Source organism: Rattus norvegicus, chromosome 2 (genome assembly GCF_021556685.1).
Source record: "Rattus norvegicus strain SHRSP/BbbUtx chromosome 2, alternate assembly SHRSP_T2T, whole genome shotgun sequence".
Classification (NCBI taxonomy): domain Eukaryota; kingdom Metazoa; phylum Chordata; class Mammalia; order Rodentia; family Muridae; genus Rattus; species Rattus norvegicus.
The window spans coordinates 234130331-234151318 of NC_141535.1; the positions used below are offsets into that span (position 1 = coordinate 234130331).

A 20988-nucleotide genomic window follows, 5' to 3' on the forward strand; every position below is an offset into this window, starting at 1 on the left:
AGCACTGGTTTTCTTTTGGGTTGATGAACATGTTGCAGAACTTGACAGTGGTAATAGTGGTTGTATATTACATTGCAAGCCTCTTCTTTCATTCATAGGTTGAACCCTTGTGTATGCTAAGCAAGCTCTCTTCCAGTGTGTTACGTGTTTAAGGCAGGGTTTTACTGAAGCTGTCCAGGCAAGCCTTTAACTTGTAACCCTCTTGCTTCAGTATCCCAAGTAGCTAGGGATACTAGCTGTACTAGGGATACCATGCTGTACTATCAGTCCCAGCACATAGTAAAGTTTACTGTATGAACCTAAACTATAACTGAAGGGAAGTCCTGTACACATGCCTTTGACTCCAACTATTAACCATAATCTGACAGGAAGGAAACGAAGAGCCGCATGCTACACACCGGTTAGTGCTGCTGGCTTGGACAGTGTGCTGTACTGGTTCTGCGTGGACAGCATACTCTGTCGTGGACTCAGGGTTGGCGATGCAACAAGGGAGAGCTCCTCAATGACGACACTGCTTTTGGGGTGATTCTTGGGGAGTTCATTTAACCTCTGCTCTAGTGAATATTTTAAAAGGTCCAACTTCTGACTTGATTCATTAAATCTTGCTTGGGCCTTGTTTGGAAAAGAGAAGATTGTCATCATTTAAGCCAGGATATTCTTCAAATAACATAATAAACAGCTAAAAATTATTTTTAAAATTACTTCTGAAAGCGCTTTTCTGTCTGTTACTTTTCCTGAGCCAAGTAATTTCATGACATTCTTTGCACCTTCGGCTACTGCAAATTCTATCCTAAAATGATGTCTTAATTCTTCCATTCGAAGCTCAAGAGGGCTTATCACAGGTTTTGCTAGGATAAAAAAGAAAGAAAATCCATTTATTAATTGAATCATTTTAGTCTAGTAATTAAAAATATCAGGAAAAAAATGAATTACTGACATTAACTTAGTTAAATCAATAAACACAATAGTAATAAATAAAAGGTTGAAATATAGAATGTTGTTTTAGCCAGCCATTTTACATCTAAATCACACTCTGTCAAAAGGCTTTAGGCCTGAAGACACTGCTATATATAACTTAATGATATGGAAACACAGTGGATTTCCACACTAGCAAGCTCCATACTAGTGCTCAACCACCCCTGGAACAAAGTGTTTGAGGGAAAACCAGGTCTGAACCAATAATGTGAGACTCCGCTCTTGATAACAGTTCCTAGACAGTCCTCTATTTCCATTGTGTTGACACTGCACTAGCTGTGACAATCGATCCACAGATGCCTTAGAAGTACAGGAAAGGACACACGAATACTCTCTACAGCAGACACTATGACTCATTCCACTTACGACTTGAGCAGCCATAGCACTGACGGGGGACTTGAAACCAATGTGCAGACGCTGAGAGACAATCGTAGCCTCTGGCTCTACGTTAACAACTAGCTCAAGAGTCCCATTGGAATAAAGACATAAATAGGAAAAGTGCTAAAGAAAGGAACACTCTTAAATAGCAACCCACTTCTTAAAGCATTAGCTAAAAAAATCTGGTTCCTTATTGAAATGAAGAAATATGTTCTGCACATGAAAAACAAAGGGCAAATATGTAAAAGTGATCATCCCAAGTAAAAGTAAACAAAAACTAACCTCCCAAACTGAAACTTTTCTTCCCCCTTAACCCTCAGTGATTGCCTCTTTTCCCTTTTTAAAGTTTTGATATATCTTCTTAAAGACTTTTCTATTTTATGTGCATAGTTTTTTTATTCTGTCTTTTTGCTTGCATGTATGTATGGGCACCATGTGCATGAATGGTATTTACAGAGGACAGCAAGGTTCCTGAATCCCTGAGGCTAGTGTTAGAGATGGTTATGAGCTGCTGTATGTGCTGGGAATCAAACCCAGGTTCTTTGCAAGAAAAACAAGTGCTCATAACTGGTAAGCTGATTCTCTAGCCCCAACTGCCTTTTTTATGATGACATTTATTTAGTACTCTAGGCTTGTCAAAGACAACAACAATTTAAGTGTAGTCCATCACCATTATCAAAAGCCAGCTCATTGGTCTGGACGGCCTGAAGAATCTGCATTCGGATGACTTCTATTTTTGTCTTGCTATCCTGGAGCAGTTGCTGAGCTGTACCATGGAGTTTCCGATCCTATCAAAAATGAAAAGGTAAGAAGAGAAAAGGATAATTCTTTCTTATATTCTGAATAGATCAACTGATAACCTAGCAATTGAAAGGGTTAGAAGAACTATGCACAATCTAATAATAATGTTTGATTTTTTGAGACAAAGACTTACTATGGTGTCTTTGTTGGCCAGGGATAGACACTCACCTGCCTCTGCCACCTGCAGTGGTGGAATTAAAGATTTGTGCCACCACATCTGGCTACACACACACACACACACACACACACACACACACACACACACACACACACACGCATGCGCCACCAAGACTTTTTTTAAAGTGTTATAGAAAAACAACTTTATTGGTTGTTTTTCTTGAGAGAAAATAAGTGAATCTTACTTATTGGCTGGCTGACTGGTTACAATGCTGGGGACTGAGTCCAGGGTCCGACCCATAATAGTTGACTGTTCTACCATTCGACTTAGCTACATTTCCAGCTACGTATCTGAGAGGTATAAAGTGTTTGATTCATATATAAATATACCAAAATGACCACTATAAGCAGAGTGATATATATCCATAATCTTCTAGGTATGCTTTTAGTGTATATGTATCCTAAAAGAACTAAAAGCTATACCTCTAATATTTTGTTTTTGAGCTACACTATTCATCTTCTCTATAGACCTATTCATCTGTCCTAAAAACCTGTAGCCCAGGACCCACTTATTCCCATTTCTCCTCTCACATTACCCTAGCACCAGGGATACCACTTTCTTTTCAAGGATCCACATACAAATGAGATCACACAACATTTTTTCTTTCGGAGCCTGGCAAATTTCATTCGACATGAAGTCCTCTGGGTTTAGGTATATTGTTACAAATATAAAAATGTCATGTTTTAAAATTAAAAATTATTTAATTTGGTCTCTTGAGATAAGAGTTTCTCTGTGTAGGCCTAGCTGCCCTGGAACTTGCTATGTAGGTGGCTTCAAATTCAGAGATCTGTCTGTCTCTACCTCCCAAGTGCCAGGATTAAAAGTGAATGTCACCATGCCAAGTGAAAAATTAAAATATATTGTTGGTGGTAATGGTGATGATAGTGGTGTGTGTGTGTGTGTGTGTGTGTGTGTAGGCATGCATGTGGTGGTCCAAGGACAACTTTTAAGGAGTAGAACTCTTGCTCTCACGGGATCCTAACACTGCACTCAGATCACGGCTGGACAGCAAGCACTTTCACCTACTGAGTCATCTTACCTGCACTAGAATCTCCCTTTTAAAGTCAGCATAGTATTTCATTGCATGCTGTATGTATATCATATAGTTTATCCATTCATCAGGTAGTGGACACTCATTTTGAATACCAGTAATATTTTCAAAAACTCAAAATTGCTATTTTCCCCATCACTGTTTTAAACCAAAGAGGATAAATGTTTCTTTAGCATGATCAATAATAACTCTTAAAATCAGAAGTCATTATCTAATGTTTACCTTAGTAATGAAACTTCAAACAAATTTTAAAAATTCTTCCTGTCTTACTAAGTTCTAGTTAATGACTGGAGGGACGGCTCAGCATTCAGAGCGTGTTACTTTGCTCTGCAAACTCTCTACCAGAGTTTCTGCCTAGTCACCAGGGCACCTATTGCTGCCCCCCTGCCTCTGCTGGGCTCCTGTACTCACATGTGAACACCCGCATACATATCCACATAATTAAAACAATAGACACAAATCTTTAAGTTTGAGTTACAAGTTCAGAAAGTGTCAAATACATGGGCAAATATTAATTAGACACAATATTTGTGTTCCCTTAAATTAGACAAAAGAACAAGAAACAGAAAAAACATTTTTTCTTTTCTTCTGCTTAAGTGTTAAGAATATGTTTGCTCTGAAACTCATAATTTAATCTGACATGAATCAAACTGTCTCATGTGTGAAAATGACTTTCTGAAAGCTGTTAGTTTCTTCCAGACTGTAAAGGGAGATACTGTTCTCTGAATACAGAGCTTCAGCGTGAGCTAATACTAAAATTATACCACCCACTACGTAATTATAGTTAAAAATATTTCATAGCAACAAAAGGATGGTTCAGTATTCAACTTTAAATGTAAAATTATCACTAGTAAGAAAACTATGTAATGCTATGCTTTCCAATAAAACATCACCTTCATTATTTTATCACATGATAATAGTTTGTTCTCTCTCTATCTCCCTTTTCCCCCTCACACCATGTTGAGACAGCTTCGTATGTATCCAAGGCTGGCATCAAACTCATTCTGTAGCTGGGGAAGGCCTTGAGTCTTGTCTCCAATATGCCTGGTTTATGCAATGGTAAACAAGTGAAAAAGGATTGTGCGTGGGCCTGGCAAGCACTGTATCAACCAAACTATGTCCTCAGCCCAGAGGCTCTGTAAACTATTTTAATACAGTACATGAGGAAAACACTTATACTTTATTTAAAAACCAAATGGACTTCCCGCCCAGATTGAGTTAGAAGAGCTACACGAATGTCACAGTGTGACAGAGCTGACTGACTGACTTTGGACACCATCTACCATCTTTAGGAGTGTATAGTTACTACACACCAGTTTTAGGCTTCCCAGTATGTAATAAATTTATTATCAGTTTTATGCTTTTAGACATTCAATTCATTTTTATTGAGCATTTAACTATGTAGAAAGCAATGGATAAAGTTGGCCCAGAGTATACAGGCTGGCTTACATACTTGTGAACTTATGACTTTTATGGTGATAGTCTTTGGGATGATTTTCATATTTATTAGGGTTAGTCATAAAAAGTGCCAATATTTAATTTATTTGGAACATTTTAAACTAAAAAAACTTATGGTTCTACCAAATAGACTAAAGTGAATACTAATCATAAGCACTTTATAATGCTGGATAATTATTTTGAATGTATATTTTAAAATTGTAAGCAAAAATAACTATAAATATATTTTCAACTTACACATTGTTCTTTTTTTCTTTTATTGAAAATAGATTTTTCTCAACAGGAGGAAAGATTAAACCTTTAAAGGAATAGGAACTCCACAGGAACTCAAGAGACTGAACAACCAACCAAAGAATACATATGGGCTGGTCCTAGGCCTTCCCTTACATATCTAGCAGATGTGCAGCTTGGTCTTCGTGTGAATCCCAAACAACTGGAGCGGGGACTATCCCAAAAGTTGTTGCCTGTTCATGCTAGGCCTTAGTGGGAGAGGATGTGCCTATCTTCACAGAGACTTAATATGCCAGGGTGGAGGAATATACAGTGGACAGGAGAGAGGAAGGGGGATGGAGGGACGGGGGAGGATCATAGGAGGGGGTGACCTGGAGAGGGGCAGTGAGTGGAATATAAAGTGAATAAGTAAAAATTACATAAATAATAAAATTTTTACACACACAGAGAGAGAGAGAGACAGACAGACAGACAGACAGACAGACAGACAGAAACAGAGAGAGAACAGATTGTTCTCAAAGAATACATTCTAACCAATTTCCCCTCCCTACACTTCTAGTTCCCCAAGGCTACCTGTCCTCTCTCCCAGATCCACTCTCTCTCAGTTTCCATTCTCTCATATTTGTAGCTTACTTTCCATGTGAAATATTACCAAATAGAGTTAAAATATAAGACTTGGACTGTCCAAATCCTAACCCATAAAGCGTTTAGTTTGAATGGAAGGCAAAGGGTTATTTCCCAATTAGGGAAAAAGTAGGATAAGACTTGGGAATACAAAGGAGGAAGGAAATTATTGGAAAAAACCCTAGATTTGATAAATAGCTTTGTGTACTATCTGAATATAAGAACTGTTGCACGTCTCTTAAATCTCATCAAAACCTTCAGAGATTGCTCTGAAAAAGTCAGTGAGCCACAAGTACACAAGTAGAAAATGTTAAGAAGTACTACTCCTTAGATGATAACCTAAGATAAATCTATCTCATATTCCCTGGGTCTTTGTATCCATAATAAAAATATCTTAGTCATATAAATGATAAAGTAGAAATAACTATAGTACACAGAGCTACAAAATCAGAAAACAACAATGTTCGACAGCAGCCAATGGAAGACAAGTAGTAACGAATGAGTGGTAGAACAGCATTCAGTTTTGTAAACCAGTAATGAGCTTTGTAATAGAGTATGTCAGTGCACTAGGTGGGAGCTCTGCTCTACTAAGACATAAGAGCAGTGAAAGGCAAAGCAATGCTCTTGGCCTACATAACATTTGCATTCTAATGTTAAACACGATAAAGAAACTGACCGTGCAGCATGCATGGGTGCACAGACCGGGAGGAATCAACACATAGAAAGCACAAGCTTGAAGCCAGCCTAACTACATAGTAAGTTCAAAGACAGCCTAGGCAGACAGGGATTTAAAAGAACAACATTGTGAAGAGAAGAAGAGATGGGGGATACATCTGAAGAAGAAGCTATCCATAACACACATAAACTAATTTCAGGTTAGTGGCAGGAATACCGAGCTTGCTGTGACATGACAGCACCTGAGGAAAAAAGTTAAGGAACTGAGGAAAAGGCATAAACTATTCTGGAGAAGACAATCCCTAGACAAAGGTCCCGAGTAGAGTGTGCTAGCTATATGCAAAGGGTAGGAAGGTCAGTGAACACACAGGGCACGGAGAACAAGTGTTCTAGAACATTACACAGGGATAAATTTTATGGGATTAGAGAATCAGAATAAGGACTTTTGATTTTGTCTAAACTTTGATGGAAAACCATTCTGGGGTTTGACCAAGAGGTTGAACATATCTGACCTAAATTTTGAAAGGGCAAGTCTAGATACACCACATATAGGAATAGGGGATTTTATTATACAGAAACCAGTAACTAAACTGCTGAAGAGGTCTGGACTGTCAATCTGAAATTAATCATCCCTGCCCCAAAATTGTTCATTCCCTCTTGTGAATTTATTATCAATGTGAATAGCACATTTAATTCAGTCTGTCTTCATAGCCATTTAAGGATCACCTTTGATAGTGTTCTTCAGATACCAATAGCTTGATTCTATCGCCTATATTTTTGCTGCTGCTTCAAGACAAAAGGAGTCATTTAACCTGACTCTTCTTATAAAAGCAGACTACTTAAACTTCTGGCCTCCTCACATATACACATCCACTTGCATATGTACTTGGACATACATCTGTACATTATACACCCAAAAAGTGACTCTATTTACTCTCAAATAAATTAGGTTAAAAAGTAGGTTACTAACTTGTGTTACTCTCCTACCAACCACCACAGTGCCTTAACCAGGCTGCTCATACCACCATCAGACAAGTAGTTCCCTTTGTTTGTGGACACAGTCTCATTACACAGCCCACACTGGCATTACAGTTATGATCTTCCTGTCTCAGTGTTCTAAGTGTTGGAATCATAGGCACGGGCTACCAAGCTTTGCTGAATTTAGTTTTTAAGTATCAAATTGCTTTTCAAACCCTCTGTAAAGACATAAATGATTTGTTATGGCACTTCAGTGATTCGTCTTCAGGTTTGCAGAATCACTTGCACAAGCCACTATTAATATTTCCAATTATTTGTATATGCTATTGCTTTTTTAAGACAGGCTTTCTAAAAGCTTATATACCAGAATGTACCATGAGTATTAAACTAGATCCTTTCAATACTCTACATAATTTCAACTCAATCTTATCTCTAATCTCATAAAAATGTACTTTGATCCTTTGAGAAGTTAACAGTTAAGATCATGTCTAGACAGAAGAAACATGTTAAGACTGTCTTAGAGACTACAGCAGCTGCTAATAGGCTTTGGTCTTCTAAGTACCATTAATTAAGTGATTTCCTAATTAAAATTCAAAAGCTGCTGGAATATTAAATAGCACTATGCTCACAGATGTTTAGTTTGGACCTATGGTTTTTGTAACTTATGCATGCACTTCTTTGATTTTATTATGTTCAAAACACTTAAATTTATATCAGTTAGTCCTTAGTCTTACAGGTCCCCAAAACAATAGTAAAATACAATGGAACTGATGGTCCTTTTATCCACACTTTAACTTTAAAGAGGTCTTAAACCCCTCAAATTAATCCATCAACCTGAATCTTTAAAAAGAGACAGAGCATTAACAGGCTTAATTTGATTTTAAAATGCTTACCATCATGTAATAGAACATTTAATAACTTAACCTTTGATAAAAATTAAAAAAAATTAAAAAAAAACTTTCCTATAGTAAAGGCCAAGAATTTAAACCAAGCTAGCTAGACACATTAGCCAATGTCTATAACCCCAGTACTTGAGTAGGCCCAGAAAGGAGGATTGGCGTTTTGAGGCCAGCACATGCTAGATAGTGAGCCACTGTATCAATAGCATATTGATCAGAGAAGACTTAGTGAATGCAGAGACTTGTGGTTCCTAAAGATAATTCTGACAACAAGTGGCAGTTGAGTGCTTATTCCTAACCAAGACATCTGTATCATCAGGGAACAGGATAGAAGATGGGGTGGACAGAAATGCAGTATCCAGAGAGACATGAATGGTCATCTCTGAGGCAAGGCAGCCACTGTAAACATAAGCCCATATAAGCTTTGGTGGCTCTAACAAGATGGGCCTGTCAATAGGCAGGCATGAATAAATGCTCATGGGGACCTCTCCCTGAAGAGCTATCTGCAGAATTAGAAGCTACCTGTAATGGAGACTTTCACCCAATGGTTACATACATGGGTTTTGTTAGACTTACTGGGTCACAAAATAAAACAAAAAGGCATGAATATGAGAGAGGAACTTGAAGGGAAGGCATTGATAGGGAGATAAAAAGAGGAAACTACAATATTATCTCCCAATAACAAATGTTAAAGCATACTCAACTACGTTTTTAAAATGTTGTTAATCTAGCTAATTTTTATAAATAACCTGAAAACCTTACTTATCACACACACATTATTTATTGGAAGACATTAAGATATGATTCTTTCCCTCTGGCTTTACTTTTTTTTCCAAGCTGGAATAAAAATAAACACCACAGAGCTTTTATTTTGAAGTTCTAATAGCTAATACATTAGATAGATGGATACATACATACGTACATACATACATAGATACATACATATATACATACATATTATATACCCATATATGGATATATGTATACAAACACACACAAATTGGGCACAAAAATATTGGGGCAGAGAGAGAGTTTGGCGTGTAAGGACACCTGCTGCCAAAACCTGATGATCTGAGTTTGATCCCTGAGAGTCACATGGTAGAGGGTAAGAGCTAACTCCTACAGTATCCTGTGACCTCCACAATCATGACAATCATGCTGTTGTTGCATGCGTGCCAGAACACATACACACCACACACACACACACACACACACACACACACACACACACACCCCTAAGTTTTTAAAATGAAGAAACACTGATGTTCAAAGATAAGAATGTTTAGAATAACTTGAGATTAGACAGGCAGAATTTATGATAAGTGTACCACAGATTTTCAGAATCATAAAATCTATGGAACCTTACGTTGGAATATGGCTCAGAGGTCCCCAACATTGTGTTCCCATGCCACGGTACACCTGCAAGCACATGTTCTCACTATGACCCGCTCTATCAACCCTGACTGAAAATGGCAGCTACAGCAGCAGTCTCAAGAACGTAAAAGGGTGGGCCAGCACAAGCAACGCTAGCACGTCAGCTTTCACTTGCCCTTTCCCACAGCCTGCTTGTCTGAAAACCCATTTTAGCCTAGATTTTTTTTTGTAAATAATTTTTTTGTTTTGGTGTAATTTTAGGTTTATAGAAAAGTTACAAAGTTACAAATACAGAGAACTCCATGTTCCTTACCCATTAACTTGGTTTTGAGAGGATACATAATTTTTATATAATTGTTTTTAAAACATTTCTATTTTTTGTCTATATTTTCCAACTTTGCAGTTAAAGTTGTCTCAGGATCACTAAAACTCTAAACTTACCAAGCAAACCATAAACATGTGAAAAATGGAGCACTAAATGGAATGAAAATGACTCCTATCTACAGCAAGAGACCCGTGGAAGGCAGTAATCACCTGCTGACAGCAGGGGGATTGGATTGCCAGAAGAACCAAGTCAGAAGGTCTGACAGTGACTGTCGGTTACTCCTATTACTGATCCTGGGATAACAAATGAAATTTTAGGGGGTAGGCAAACACATATATATGTAGCATGCAAACACTAGGGGTTTACTTACCTTTGAAGGGCCATTTGAGTACATCTGTATCATGTTCTCTGCACCTTGCTTTACTTTAAGTTCTATATCCAGTTGTTTCTGTAAGGCCATCAATCTATTGTTGCTAGTAGAACTACGAGAGTCACTATTTGGAGTATCTGGAGTCCTCGGACAATCTGTGTACAAAATATCAGTGATTGTAACTAGTAGAATCAACTGTTGCTTAAAACTATAATTTCAGGGTGAATCTAACCAAAATATGTTACATGTGAAATTGGCACAGTAAAACCCATTATATTATACAATTGATATACATTAATAAAAATTATCATTGAAAACATAACATGTAAGTCAATATATTCAAAGAACAACAGTTTAAAATGAGTTTCAAGTCACTTAAATGAAATCTCTTTATGCTTATAGATAATAAAAAATTCAACCAACTCAAGAACAGAACCACTTGAGCAACAGGTAGTTACAGAACTACCTTAATTCAGCTTACTCCCTATAGAGTGACCATGTGGGGCCCGGCACACTATAATCCCTATATACAGGAGTTTGAGGCCAAAGGATCATTACATGTTTAAGGCCAGTGTGGGCTATATGGTGAGTCTGGAACCAGTCTGTCGTAAGATGAGTTATGCCTACCCAAATTTTTCAAATACTACATTTAAATTAAATCATTACACAATTTGACTATTCTATTCAGTAATTAAATTCTCCTTTTGTCACATTATTGAGAATAAAATATCCAAATATTACAAATTCTACCCTGTTATTTCTCTGCAAACAGAACTTAATATGAATTTTACAATGTACTGACATTAAGTGCTCATGAATGAAGCACAAAAATGTTCACATCCTTTTATACTGCAAGAGATTTATCTATAATAGAAATTGTTCAAGGATATTGATTGATATCAAATTGTGATAGGTTTGGGATAAAGAGACAATATATATGTCTACCGTGTATTGTACAGAATACTATGTTGCTTATATTTAAATTAAAAACAAAATATAAATGACTTCAAAGTGACTTTATTGGACTTCTAATAATTTGACAATGTCTCTAAATGTTCATATTGAAGGTCATTGGTTTCTTACATTATCCATATTAATCCCCTAATTTAAAAAATACAGACCAGGACAATTAGTCAGACTTGACGAGTCACACCTGTAACTGTCAGGAGATGGAAACAATAAGATCTTGAGTTCAAAGCAGGCTTGGGCTACCCTGCCTCAGAAAACACAAAAACCAAAACATTTATAAACGATGTACTAGATACAAGGACTCATGCAAATGCTTTTACAACATGAGCATGTGTAGACTAAGACTGCTTCAGCAGGTAAGAGCACTTACCGTTTTGATCCCTAAGAGCTGTATGCTTTTAGGAGGAGAGAACTGACTCCTACAAGTTGTCCTGACCTCCACATGCATGCTGCGATATACCAATACCTATACATATGCCCAAACACATGCAAATAATAAGTGTAGTAAGTACACATGAGTAAGTAAATAAGCATCAATCTCAATCTTCATAAGCAGCCCTGAACTACTACACTCATAATACAACTAAGAAAACCAGAACGTAAAGAGATTAAGAAATATATCCTATGTCATACTGCTACGAAGTGACAAAAACAGATTTAACCTAATCAGTTCTGTTTTGACCTCTACCTTACTAATTGCTGTGCTCTATTATGTGCTTAGCACATATTTAGTTGTGCATGACAAAGACCTGTAAGCAACTATACCACACTCTGTATATGTATGAATACTTAAGAACACAACAGTAGAATCATGTGTCCCATGAGTATGTGTGCAATAATTCTTAAGTAACCCTTTAGACAGATATCATCTATTTCAAGACTCAGACAAGGCCACCAAATTATTAGCTAGAATTCACTTTGGGAAAGATTGCTATTTTAACTGAATTAACCAAAATCATTTTATACATACACAATCTTACAGTTTTCAAATTAGTTCACAGGAATTATTGACCATATAGAATATAGGGAATGAGATCTGGCTAGGTGTGGGGACATACACTTTTGTATTTTGTTTTCTCAGACAGGGTTTGGAACTCACTCAAACTCAAAGAGATCTGCTTGCCCCTGCTTCCTGTTTTGCTGGGATTAAAGATGGGAGCCACCATACCCAGGGCATGCACACCTTTAGACCCAGCCCGTAACAGGCAGAGGCAGAAGGATCTCTGACTTTGAAGACAGCCTGGTCTACAGAGCAAGTTCCAGGACAGCCAGGAGATACTCAGAGAAACCCTGTCTCAAAATATATGATAATAATAATAATAATAATAATAATAATAATAATAATAATGGTACTTAGATGTGCATTACTTTAGCTACTGAGATCCAGCTCAAACACTGTAAAACAGGAAAGTTTCTGAATGGCTGTGTCTCATGTTAATCTTCTATAATGAAAACAGTATGTGCCTCAAAGATTATTGTGAAGACAAATGGGCTATGTATAATGACTTGAGAAAAGGGTGTGGTACGTAGTAAATATTTAATAACTATTAACTGGCCACAGTTACTGTGGAAAATGAACTCAACTAAGGTTATAAAATTAAAATCTACAGTATAGTTCTAAAAGCGTTTTTTCCACTTCCCTTTTTATATAAGTGATATAAAGGTTGTAAAAACCCCAAATCACACAGATCTGGGGCATAATTGTCATAAAAACACATTTCCAAAAGAACTAAAGTCTAAAGAAATACAAAGCCCTCTGCTGAGGAAAGAACAGGAATGTGTTGTTTGTAAAACAGCGGCTGGTGTATAGCCTCGGATGAGGAGAGAAAAGATCCTTGTCTAAACATTTGCCTTTCAATGAAATGAAAGCTGTCCTCTTCCTGTTTCCACATGGGTTAGAGAATTCAGTGGATAATAAGTGGTGGGGACATGCATTTTATCAGGAAATGAATTCCTGGTTGTTAGGGCTGTCTAACAATAACATGGTTTGCCTGATGATGTAATAAAATGATGTCTCTAGAAACATGTATACGAAACTTTATTATGAATATTAAATTCTTGTCTATTACTGCAAGTCGAGTATGTCACTGAAATATTTACTATATGTAAAGTTACAGAAGTAGCATGCAATATCTTCAGTCTGAAGGACCACAGGAGCATAGGAAAAAACAGCTCTGGAGCCCCTATTGCAGGGCAACACTGTGGCTGTCAATTATTGGTGTGGTTCTGACTGCAGACTTAACACAGCTGTGTTGCAGCTATTAAGAAGAGCAATACTTAGAGACACTAAGGGTTTATGAATTAATTCAGTGCTCAGCTAAAAGCTGATAGTCCTCTTCATTTAATCTTTCCAGAAACTCTGAGAAGTACTTTTCGAAGTTCACAAATGCAAACACCATCTTTTGATATGCTTCAGAAGATGGATCTCCCTCCTCCCTCCATTTCCACTTAGAAATCAGAGAAATAGTTAGGTGTGGTTTCTCGTGCCTGACTTCCAGCACTCCAGCTGCTAAGGCAGGAGGATCACAGTGATGCTGAGGTCAGCATGGGCTAGAGAGTAAGACCCTACTTAAACAAGCACGCACGCAGCAAGTGAAAGGATATAGACTCTTTCCTACTTGCTGCTTTCTCATTTTGTTCTTATAGATTACTGATAAATCTTAACATCAGAAAACGAATTGTTTCCAGTGTACTTGTTTTTTTTTTTAAAGATTCATTCAATCATTCATTCATTCATTCACTGTTCCTCTTTTCAGACATAGCAGGAGAGGGTATCATATGGTTGCTGGGAATTGAACTCAAGACATTTGGATGTCCAGTGTACTTGTTAATATTTCAAAACTGAGTTTACAAAAAGGCTTAATTAATGTTCACTTTGGGTTGGTGAGATGGCTCAATGAATATAAGGTCCTTGCATCAGCTTGAACCTCTAGGTTCAATGCCTAGGACCCACCCACATGATAGAAAGAGAACACAACTCTCGAAAGTTGTCCTCTCACCTCCACACAGGTATCCTCCTAAGTGTGTACAACATGACAAAAATGTAGTTAGAACAAAATCTTTAAGGAAATTAAAAAGTAATTGCTTGAGATGAAAAAAATTGTATTCTAAGACTGCCTTTTAAGTTATAAGAAAAAAAATGTTGATACAGTAGTTTGCTTGAAACAGTCTTACTACCCAGCCAACTGGCCTGAAACTTCTCAGTGCTAGTTTCACAGGTGCAATGCCATGCCTAACCTAACATACACTTGCCACTTAGAGTCAGCCCCATTATTATAACCAAGGACAAATCTCTATGCATCAATTGTTAAACTTATCAAAAACTTAATTAGTAAATAAAATAATTTGGGGGCTATCATAAGAAATTATGCATATGTCTAATCTTTTAAACATCATTATGCTATTTTAAAACAGTATACAAAGTCAATAAGTTTGGTTGAATGATTGTACATCAAGATGTTTTACTTTTTTAAGTTATGTAAATAAACAGAGCAGTAGACATAGCTCAATGAAATGTCTTTATGAACACTAATATAAATTGCTGTTTTAAGATGGATAGTGGGCAGAACTAATTCTTTCACAGAAATATTTTTAAATGATTGCTTTCCAAGTAAATACCTAAATCAGCAACTGGGCTCTAAAGACCTATGCTGTGCAGCCCCAAGCTAACCTATCACTACTACTTTCCAGGCAGATCTGATAAGTTAAAATGTTCAGCTGCTTCTGAACTACGAAAAGCATTCTTTTATACTATTGTTAGAATAAGCATCACTTTTTCTAGGAAACATTCCCCACTATCCCTCAGTCTAACTAGACGCACATATTCTTCTCTTGACTGAAACTGACACACTATTACAATTACAGTGGGTGGTTTCACATTCATGAACACATAATAGGTAGCATTAATTATTCTCTGGGTTGAAGAAGCAGAAGAAAGGAGGAAGAGTAAGAAAGAAGAGAAATGAGAAGACAGAAGTGGAACAAAAAAAGAAGGCAGAGTGAACATTTTTAAGAAATTTCATATATGTTATATGCAATGTGAAATAAAATAGCAAAAAACTGAAAAGTATCAAATAATTTAAAAATGCATAGGGTCAGCACAAGTTCAGCACAAGATTAGTCCGAGTACTGAGATGGGACGTAGACATGAGCTCCCAACTCTAACGGAGACAGGCTCTCTAACTAACCACTCACAGAAGAAAATAGTTTCTCCAAGGCAGTCACACGGAGTTTATAAAGCCTCTGCACATAAACATGTGTGCGAGTACAGGGAGGTAAAAGAAGCAGGGCAAACATAACTATTACAGAAACTGAAGTAACATGCAGAGGCCAGGCCATTATAAAGGGAATCTTGGACATGTTATACATTTGTACTGTATACAAATGAGTACAGAGAGGATGGAGACCCACTGAAAACACGAAATAAGGAAACAAACAACAGAATGGGATCAGTATCGGGAAGCTTGATGTAAGATGAATTTATAATCCCAGCGCTCAGGAGTCCAAGGTCACTGTTAGCTACCAGCAAGTTTGAGCCCAGTCTGGGCTTCAAGATCCTGCCCCCAAAAACAAAAAGAAAAATACAAGGATGCAAGCAAACAAGCCAAATCAACCCAGTCAACAAAAACCCAACTCCCCAGTGAAACTGGGTTAAAAATGAAGGTACGTGCAAAGTTTAAGTTGGAATGAGGAAAAGCTGGCTGTAAAGAAGAAAAGATAGAAATAATACCTGTTATAAAATATAATCAGGCCTTTGTGTCCTGAATGGGAAAGTGAAGGTGGCCAGGACGATGCTCATACTAAGTCAAGGTTTAATTATGAGCCACTGGAGTAATGTCATTAACAGGCTAGACAACACAGGCAAAGCCTTTTCAACTTCAGACACGATAGAAGGGAAAGGCAACAGAATGCCCCTGTCCAAAGACCATAAGTAGATCAGTACTGTTCAGAGAACATAGCCTGGCTAACACATCTGGTGACTTTGGAAGTCACCAGAATATGCAGCATGGTTAAAAGATCGCTAGAGATGAAACTCCAAAGGTCAGAACAAATACTGATTTGTTATCACCCTTCCTCACCACAAATCTGTAGTGCATCAGATATGCTGCTTCCGGTGTTTTTTCTTTTTAAATCACATTGTAATGCATGTGCAACACATGCACAGGTAGCATGGTGTGGATGCAGACATTAGAGGACTATTCGCAGAAGTCAGCTAGTTCTCTCTCTCCACCATAGGTGTCCTGGGGATAGCCAGGTCAGTAGGTGAAGTGGAAAGCCTTTACCCCACTGAGCCATGTTGCCGACTGGCTTCTGGAACTCTTAGTATTTTTAATAAAGCCACAACTGAATAAATGCTTCAAAGATATATTAGATGTTTAGAACATGGGAATAAGCATTATTTTTAGATCAAGTTTCCCTAACTGTCCCCTTAAGAATATTTATTTTTATTTCATGTGGAATGTGTTTTTTCTGCATGTATGTAAGTCTACCACAAGCATGCAGTACCTGTGCCTGTGGAGACCAGACATGGGCATTGGACCACCTAGAACTGCGGTTACAAGTGGCTATGAACTGCTATGAGGGTGCTAGGAACTGAACTCAGGCCCTCTGCAAAAGCATCAAATGTTCTTAGACATCTTTCCAGGCCACCTTGATGTCGTTGAGATTAGAAATGTAGTTGACATTGAGTCTTTTCTTCCTTGTGTCAGAAAACTTTTCTTAAGATTTTATATACATCTAGAGAGGTTTTACATTCTGAGCATGTGAGCTTAGGTGCCTCTTGCTTGACCCACACCCTATTAAAACATCATGTTCACAAAATACCCCAGGGAGGAATATACTACCTAGCTTCTTTTTCTTTTTAATAAATAATAAAAACAAGGTCTGAAGGTCATCCAAGTGGTGTTCAACCATAAAGCAATATAATGATCTAGCTGGATGACTACTCACATCATAGATTACCTCTGGTCTTCACTTATAGTTAGCTGACTCTGTGCTCAAAATGCATAAAGGTACATTTGTATAGCCAGAGTGTCTGCTTAACGGAACAAAGTTATTTTCTTCATTTAAAACATTGGGCAACTTTCCTACTTACAGGGAAACTTGTCTTCTATAGTCACCAGAACCCTACTCAAAATATAATGGAGCTCTCTTACTTTGTATACAAGGTAACTGAATATACAACCGAAGAAAGTTTGCTTAAATATTTAATAAACCAATGTCAACGCAGGTTAGCTTTTTAAAATACATTACAAGCAATAGACATGGGTAAGATTGTTGGGTGTGACAGCTTTTGATTTAGGTAAAAAAAACACTGGTAGCAATATTTGTTCAGAATTGCTACTGTGTTGTATTTTATTGTCTGAAAGTAGTGTATAGCACCTCCAAGGAAAGGAGACTTTACTCTGTACACATTCTGTGCCTAAGGTATACACAGTTGCTTTTTAAATTCACCTTAAACTTTTCTTTATCCTGCTTCAATTTTGAAAGTACAAGGCACATTGTCAACCATTACACACGACAGACTGGCTAAAAGCAGACCTGGAGAGTATGTGGTATTACAAAATCCCCACACATTGCTGGTGAGAAGGAAACATAATATGGCCTCTCTGAAAAATACTTTGGCAATTTATGTTTAAAGACACTATAGCACAAATCCTTGCAGTCTTAGTCCTAGACCTTTTTCAAAGTGAAGTGAAAACTTTTACTAATTCATGAGTATTTATAGCAATTTGGCTGACAACTACTTAAAACAGTAACTCCAATATGCTCGGTGAGTGGATAAACTGTAATATATCTACACAACTGACTACTCAGAAGAATTTTACAATTATCGATACATACATCCTGGATGAATCTCAAAGACAACAGGCTAACTTCAGTTTCTAAAGACTACTGTGTTTCTATTTTGATGACATTCTTAAAAGTAAAACTGTTCATAAATAGTTGCCATGAATATGGACTTGGGAGAAGAGTGACTACAAGGCTTAGCAGTAGTGAAGTTTTGGGTGTGGGGCCATAAAGACAATCTTTTCTTCTGCTCAAGGATTGGTGCCACATAGAATCCATCTTTTCCTTTTTCTTACCACATCAAGTAAGGCACTAAAATCAAGCCCTCACCGACAGGGGCCACCTGACCTCAGTGACTCTCTTGAGATTTCCTTCTCAGCAAGTCTAGGTTATGGTGCGTCTACAATATCTTAACTACCAGGATGGTACAGAAAAACTAACAAAACAAAAAATAAACAAAGCAAACCCCCAAAACAAGCATTTACCTTATTAGTATTTTTTTGAAAGTACATCAAAAATTGAAGTAATAGAACAGGAGAGATGACTCAGCAGTTAAGAGCATTTGCTGCTTCTTGACTCAAATGGAGGTTCACCAACAGCTGTAACTATATGCCTTTTCTGTCCTCCTTGGGCACAAGACATGCACACGGTACACATATGAATGGGGACAAAACACTCATATACATTAAATAAAAGGATAAAACATTAAAGATCTATACACCACTTAGTTGCATGCTTATGGCAAACAGGAAACAAGTCCAGGTATGGAAAAAGTGACTTGCTACTGGTCACATAGTCACCCTCGGTAAACTTACAATTCAATTTGCTCAAGAGTGAGGAATTCATTAGATAGTAGGAATACTAAGCAATTGTACAACAAAACATTTGATAGATTCATCCTTTATACTATACTACATATAAAATTCAGTTTTAATTTTCATGCCACCATTATGATAGCAGCAAAACTAAATTTATACTTCTATTGATCCAAAAATGGTTTAATTGAAAAAAAAAAAAAAGCTAAGATTAACTTTCTCCTGGAAAAAACAAATACAAACCTCATTTTTTACATGCTTACAAAAAACAAACAAAAACCCCTCATATATATTCTAGATGTTAAAGAAAATAATCATTAGATTAATAATTGTAATTACTGTATTTTGAGGGTATGAGAAGATAGAAAAATGACTTCATGAAATGAAAAACGTGGGTCAAGGAGATAGCTCAGTGGATAAAAGCACTTGCTGCTAAGCTTAATCAGACAGAGATCAATCCCTACAACTTGTAGCTTGTGCACCCCAAACCCTCCCATACATATACACAACACACTAAATAAAAAATTTTTAACAGATTAAAACAGGGAACTTAAAACATGCTGTATTTATTGGTTTTGGTTTTTTTGAGACAGGGCCTAGGCCTTCCAAGTGCTAGAATTAAAGCTTATAACCCCATGGTTGACACGTGTTTTAGGGCTTGTGTGTTTTGAGACACAGCATCACTGTGCAGCACTAGGGGCCTGCAATCCACTATGTAGTCTAACCCAGGCTGGCCTGAACCCCTGATCCGCCTGTCTCAGGTATCTAACGAGGCACTAAAAGACCTGGCATAATTTTCTTAGCCTCTTCTTTAAGAATGTTTCACTTAAGAGACCAAGACTCAGAAATGGTTCTTTCCCAAACAGATCCTTTTAAGTCAGGTGCTAATTCTTAACTGCAGTCCCATCTTATATAGACCATAATCTTTCATGTAAGGTACATTTAATCCTAACTAACCATACACTAATTTCTATGTGGGCTAAAAATAGCATTTCATGAGATTATTCTTTTTGTAAAAGGAGATTTCTCTTTTTAAAAAGTGTTATTATACTTTTAATTAGTGAGTAACTACTGTGTACAGTGTAATCTTTCATGTATATACCAGGAAATGTCCAAATTAAGCTAATTACATAGTTCCTTGTGCTCTATTTCTGAGTTGTTTTTAAATTACTTATGCAAATAATCTGATATAGTACTTGTCTCCTTCTCTTTATGGATTGCTGTACTGCAATGCCCACTAGGTTAATCTATGTTTCAAATGACAGTTTCCAGCTACTTAATGGCGTATTGGTATTCCCCACAAATATAAAACCATGTGAGGGAATGGTGGTACCGAGGATTGAATTTAGAGCCTTGTGCTTAGAAGGAAAGAGCACAACTATCAAATTAATCAAGTCAACTATATTCCAGATTGAAATCCTATTTCTAACACATTTGTTAATTGGTGAACACGTCAATTGTTTCCACAGCATAACTACATATGGTAAAACATACTGCAGGGAGCATGGGGGCATGTGAACATCTCATTCATGCCATGGTTTCAATTCCTTTGAACAAATACGCAGAAGTAAGACTACTAAACCATGTGGCAAGTTGTGGTGTTTGTAGTGGTACTGATAGAATGGCGGCCTTCCACACATTTACCAGGGAGAAGCTTCTTCTATTTTTTGTTTATGAGAAATCTTCCATATTATTTCCCTTATTAATTCTATTAACTTGCAATAGTACTAAGAACACACAGATTTCTCCCTGTCCACATCCTTGCTAATATGTATCCTTCCACTTCTAAATAAATAACTCATCTAAGAGGTGGGAAAAAATATCTCTCCGTGTTTTTCAGTTACAATTCTCCAATGATTAGATATTAAACACTTCAATCTCTATTTCTTATAAGAAATGTTTATATTTAGAGTTTGTTTGTTTTTACTTTTTGTTTTTTTTTTTAATCCCTTGCCCATATTTGTAGTGTTGGGTAGAGCCTAGTCTTACACTAGCAGTGAACCATAACCATACCTCTATGGGAGAGGAACCACCTAACCTCTTAGACTTAAGTGTCAGGGTAAGGGGATAATCAAGGGTGCCCCCACCTGCCCAGAGG

General features: G+C 37.1%; 1 protein-coding gene across 2 annotated transcripts in view; it reads right to left on the minus strand.

Annotated features, from left to right (window-relative positions):
- Pkn2 (protein kinase N2) overlaps nucleotides 1–20988 on the minus strand; it is a 105303-nt gene that overhangs the window by 43285 nt on the left and 41030 nt on the right. For both annotated transcript variants that reach the window (NM_001105755.2, XM_087615720.1), the window contains 4 exon segments: nucleotides 399–612; nucleotides 703–848; nucleotides 2024–2141; nucleotides 10318–10472. In NM_001105755.2, coding sequence (NP_001099225.2) covers nucleotides 399–612; nucleotides 703–848; nucleotides 2024–2141; nucleotides 10318–10472 — 633 coding nt within the window.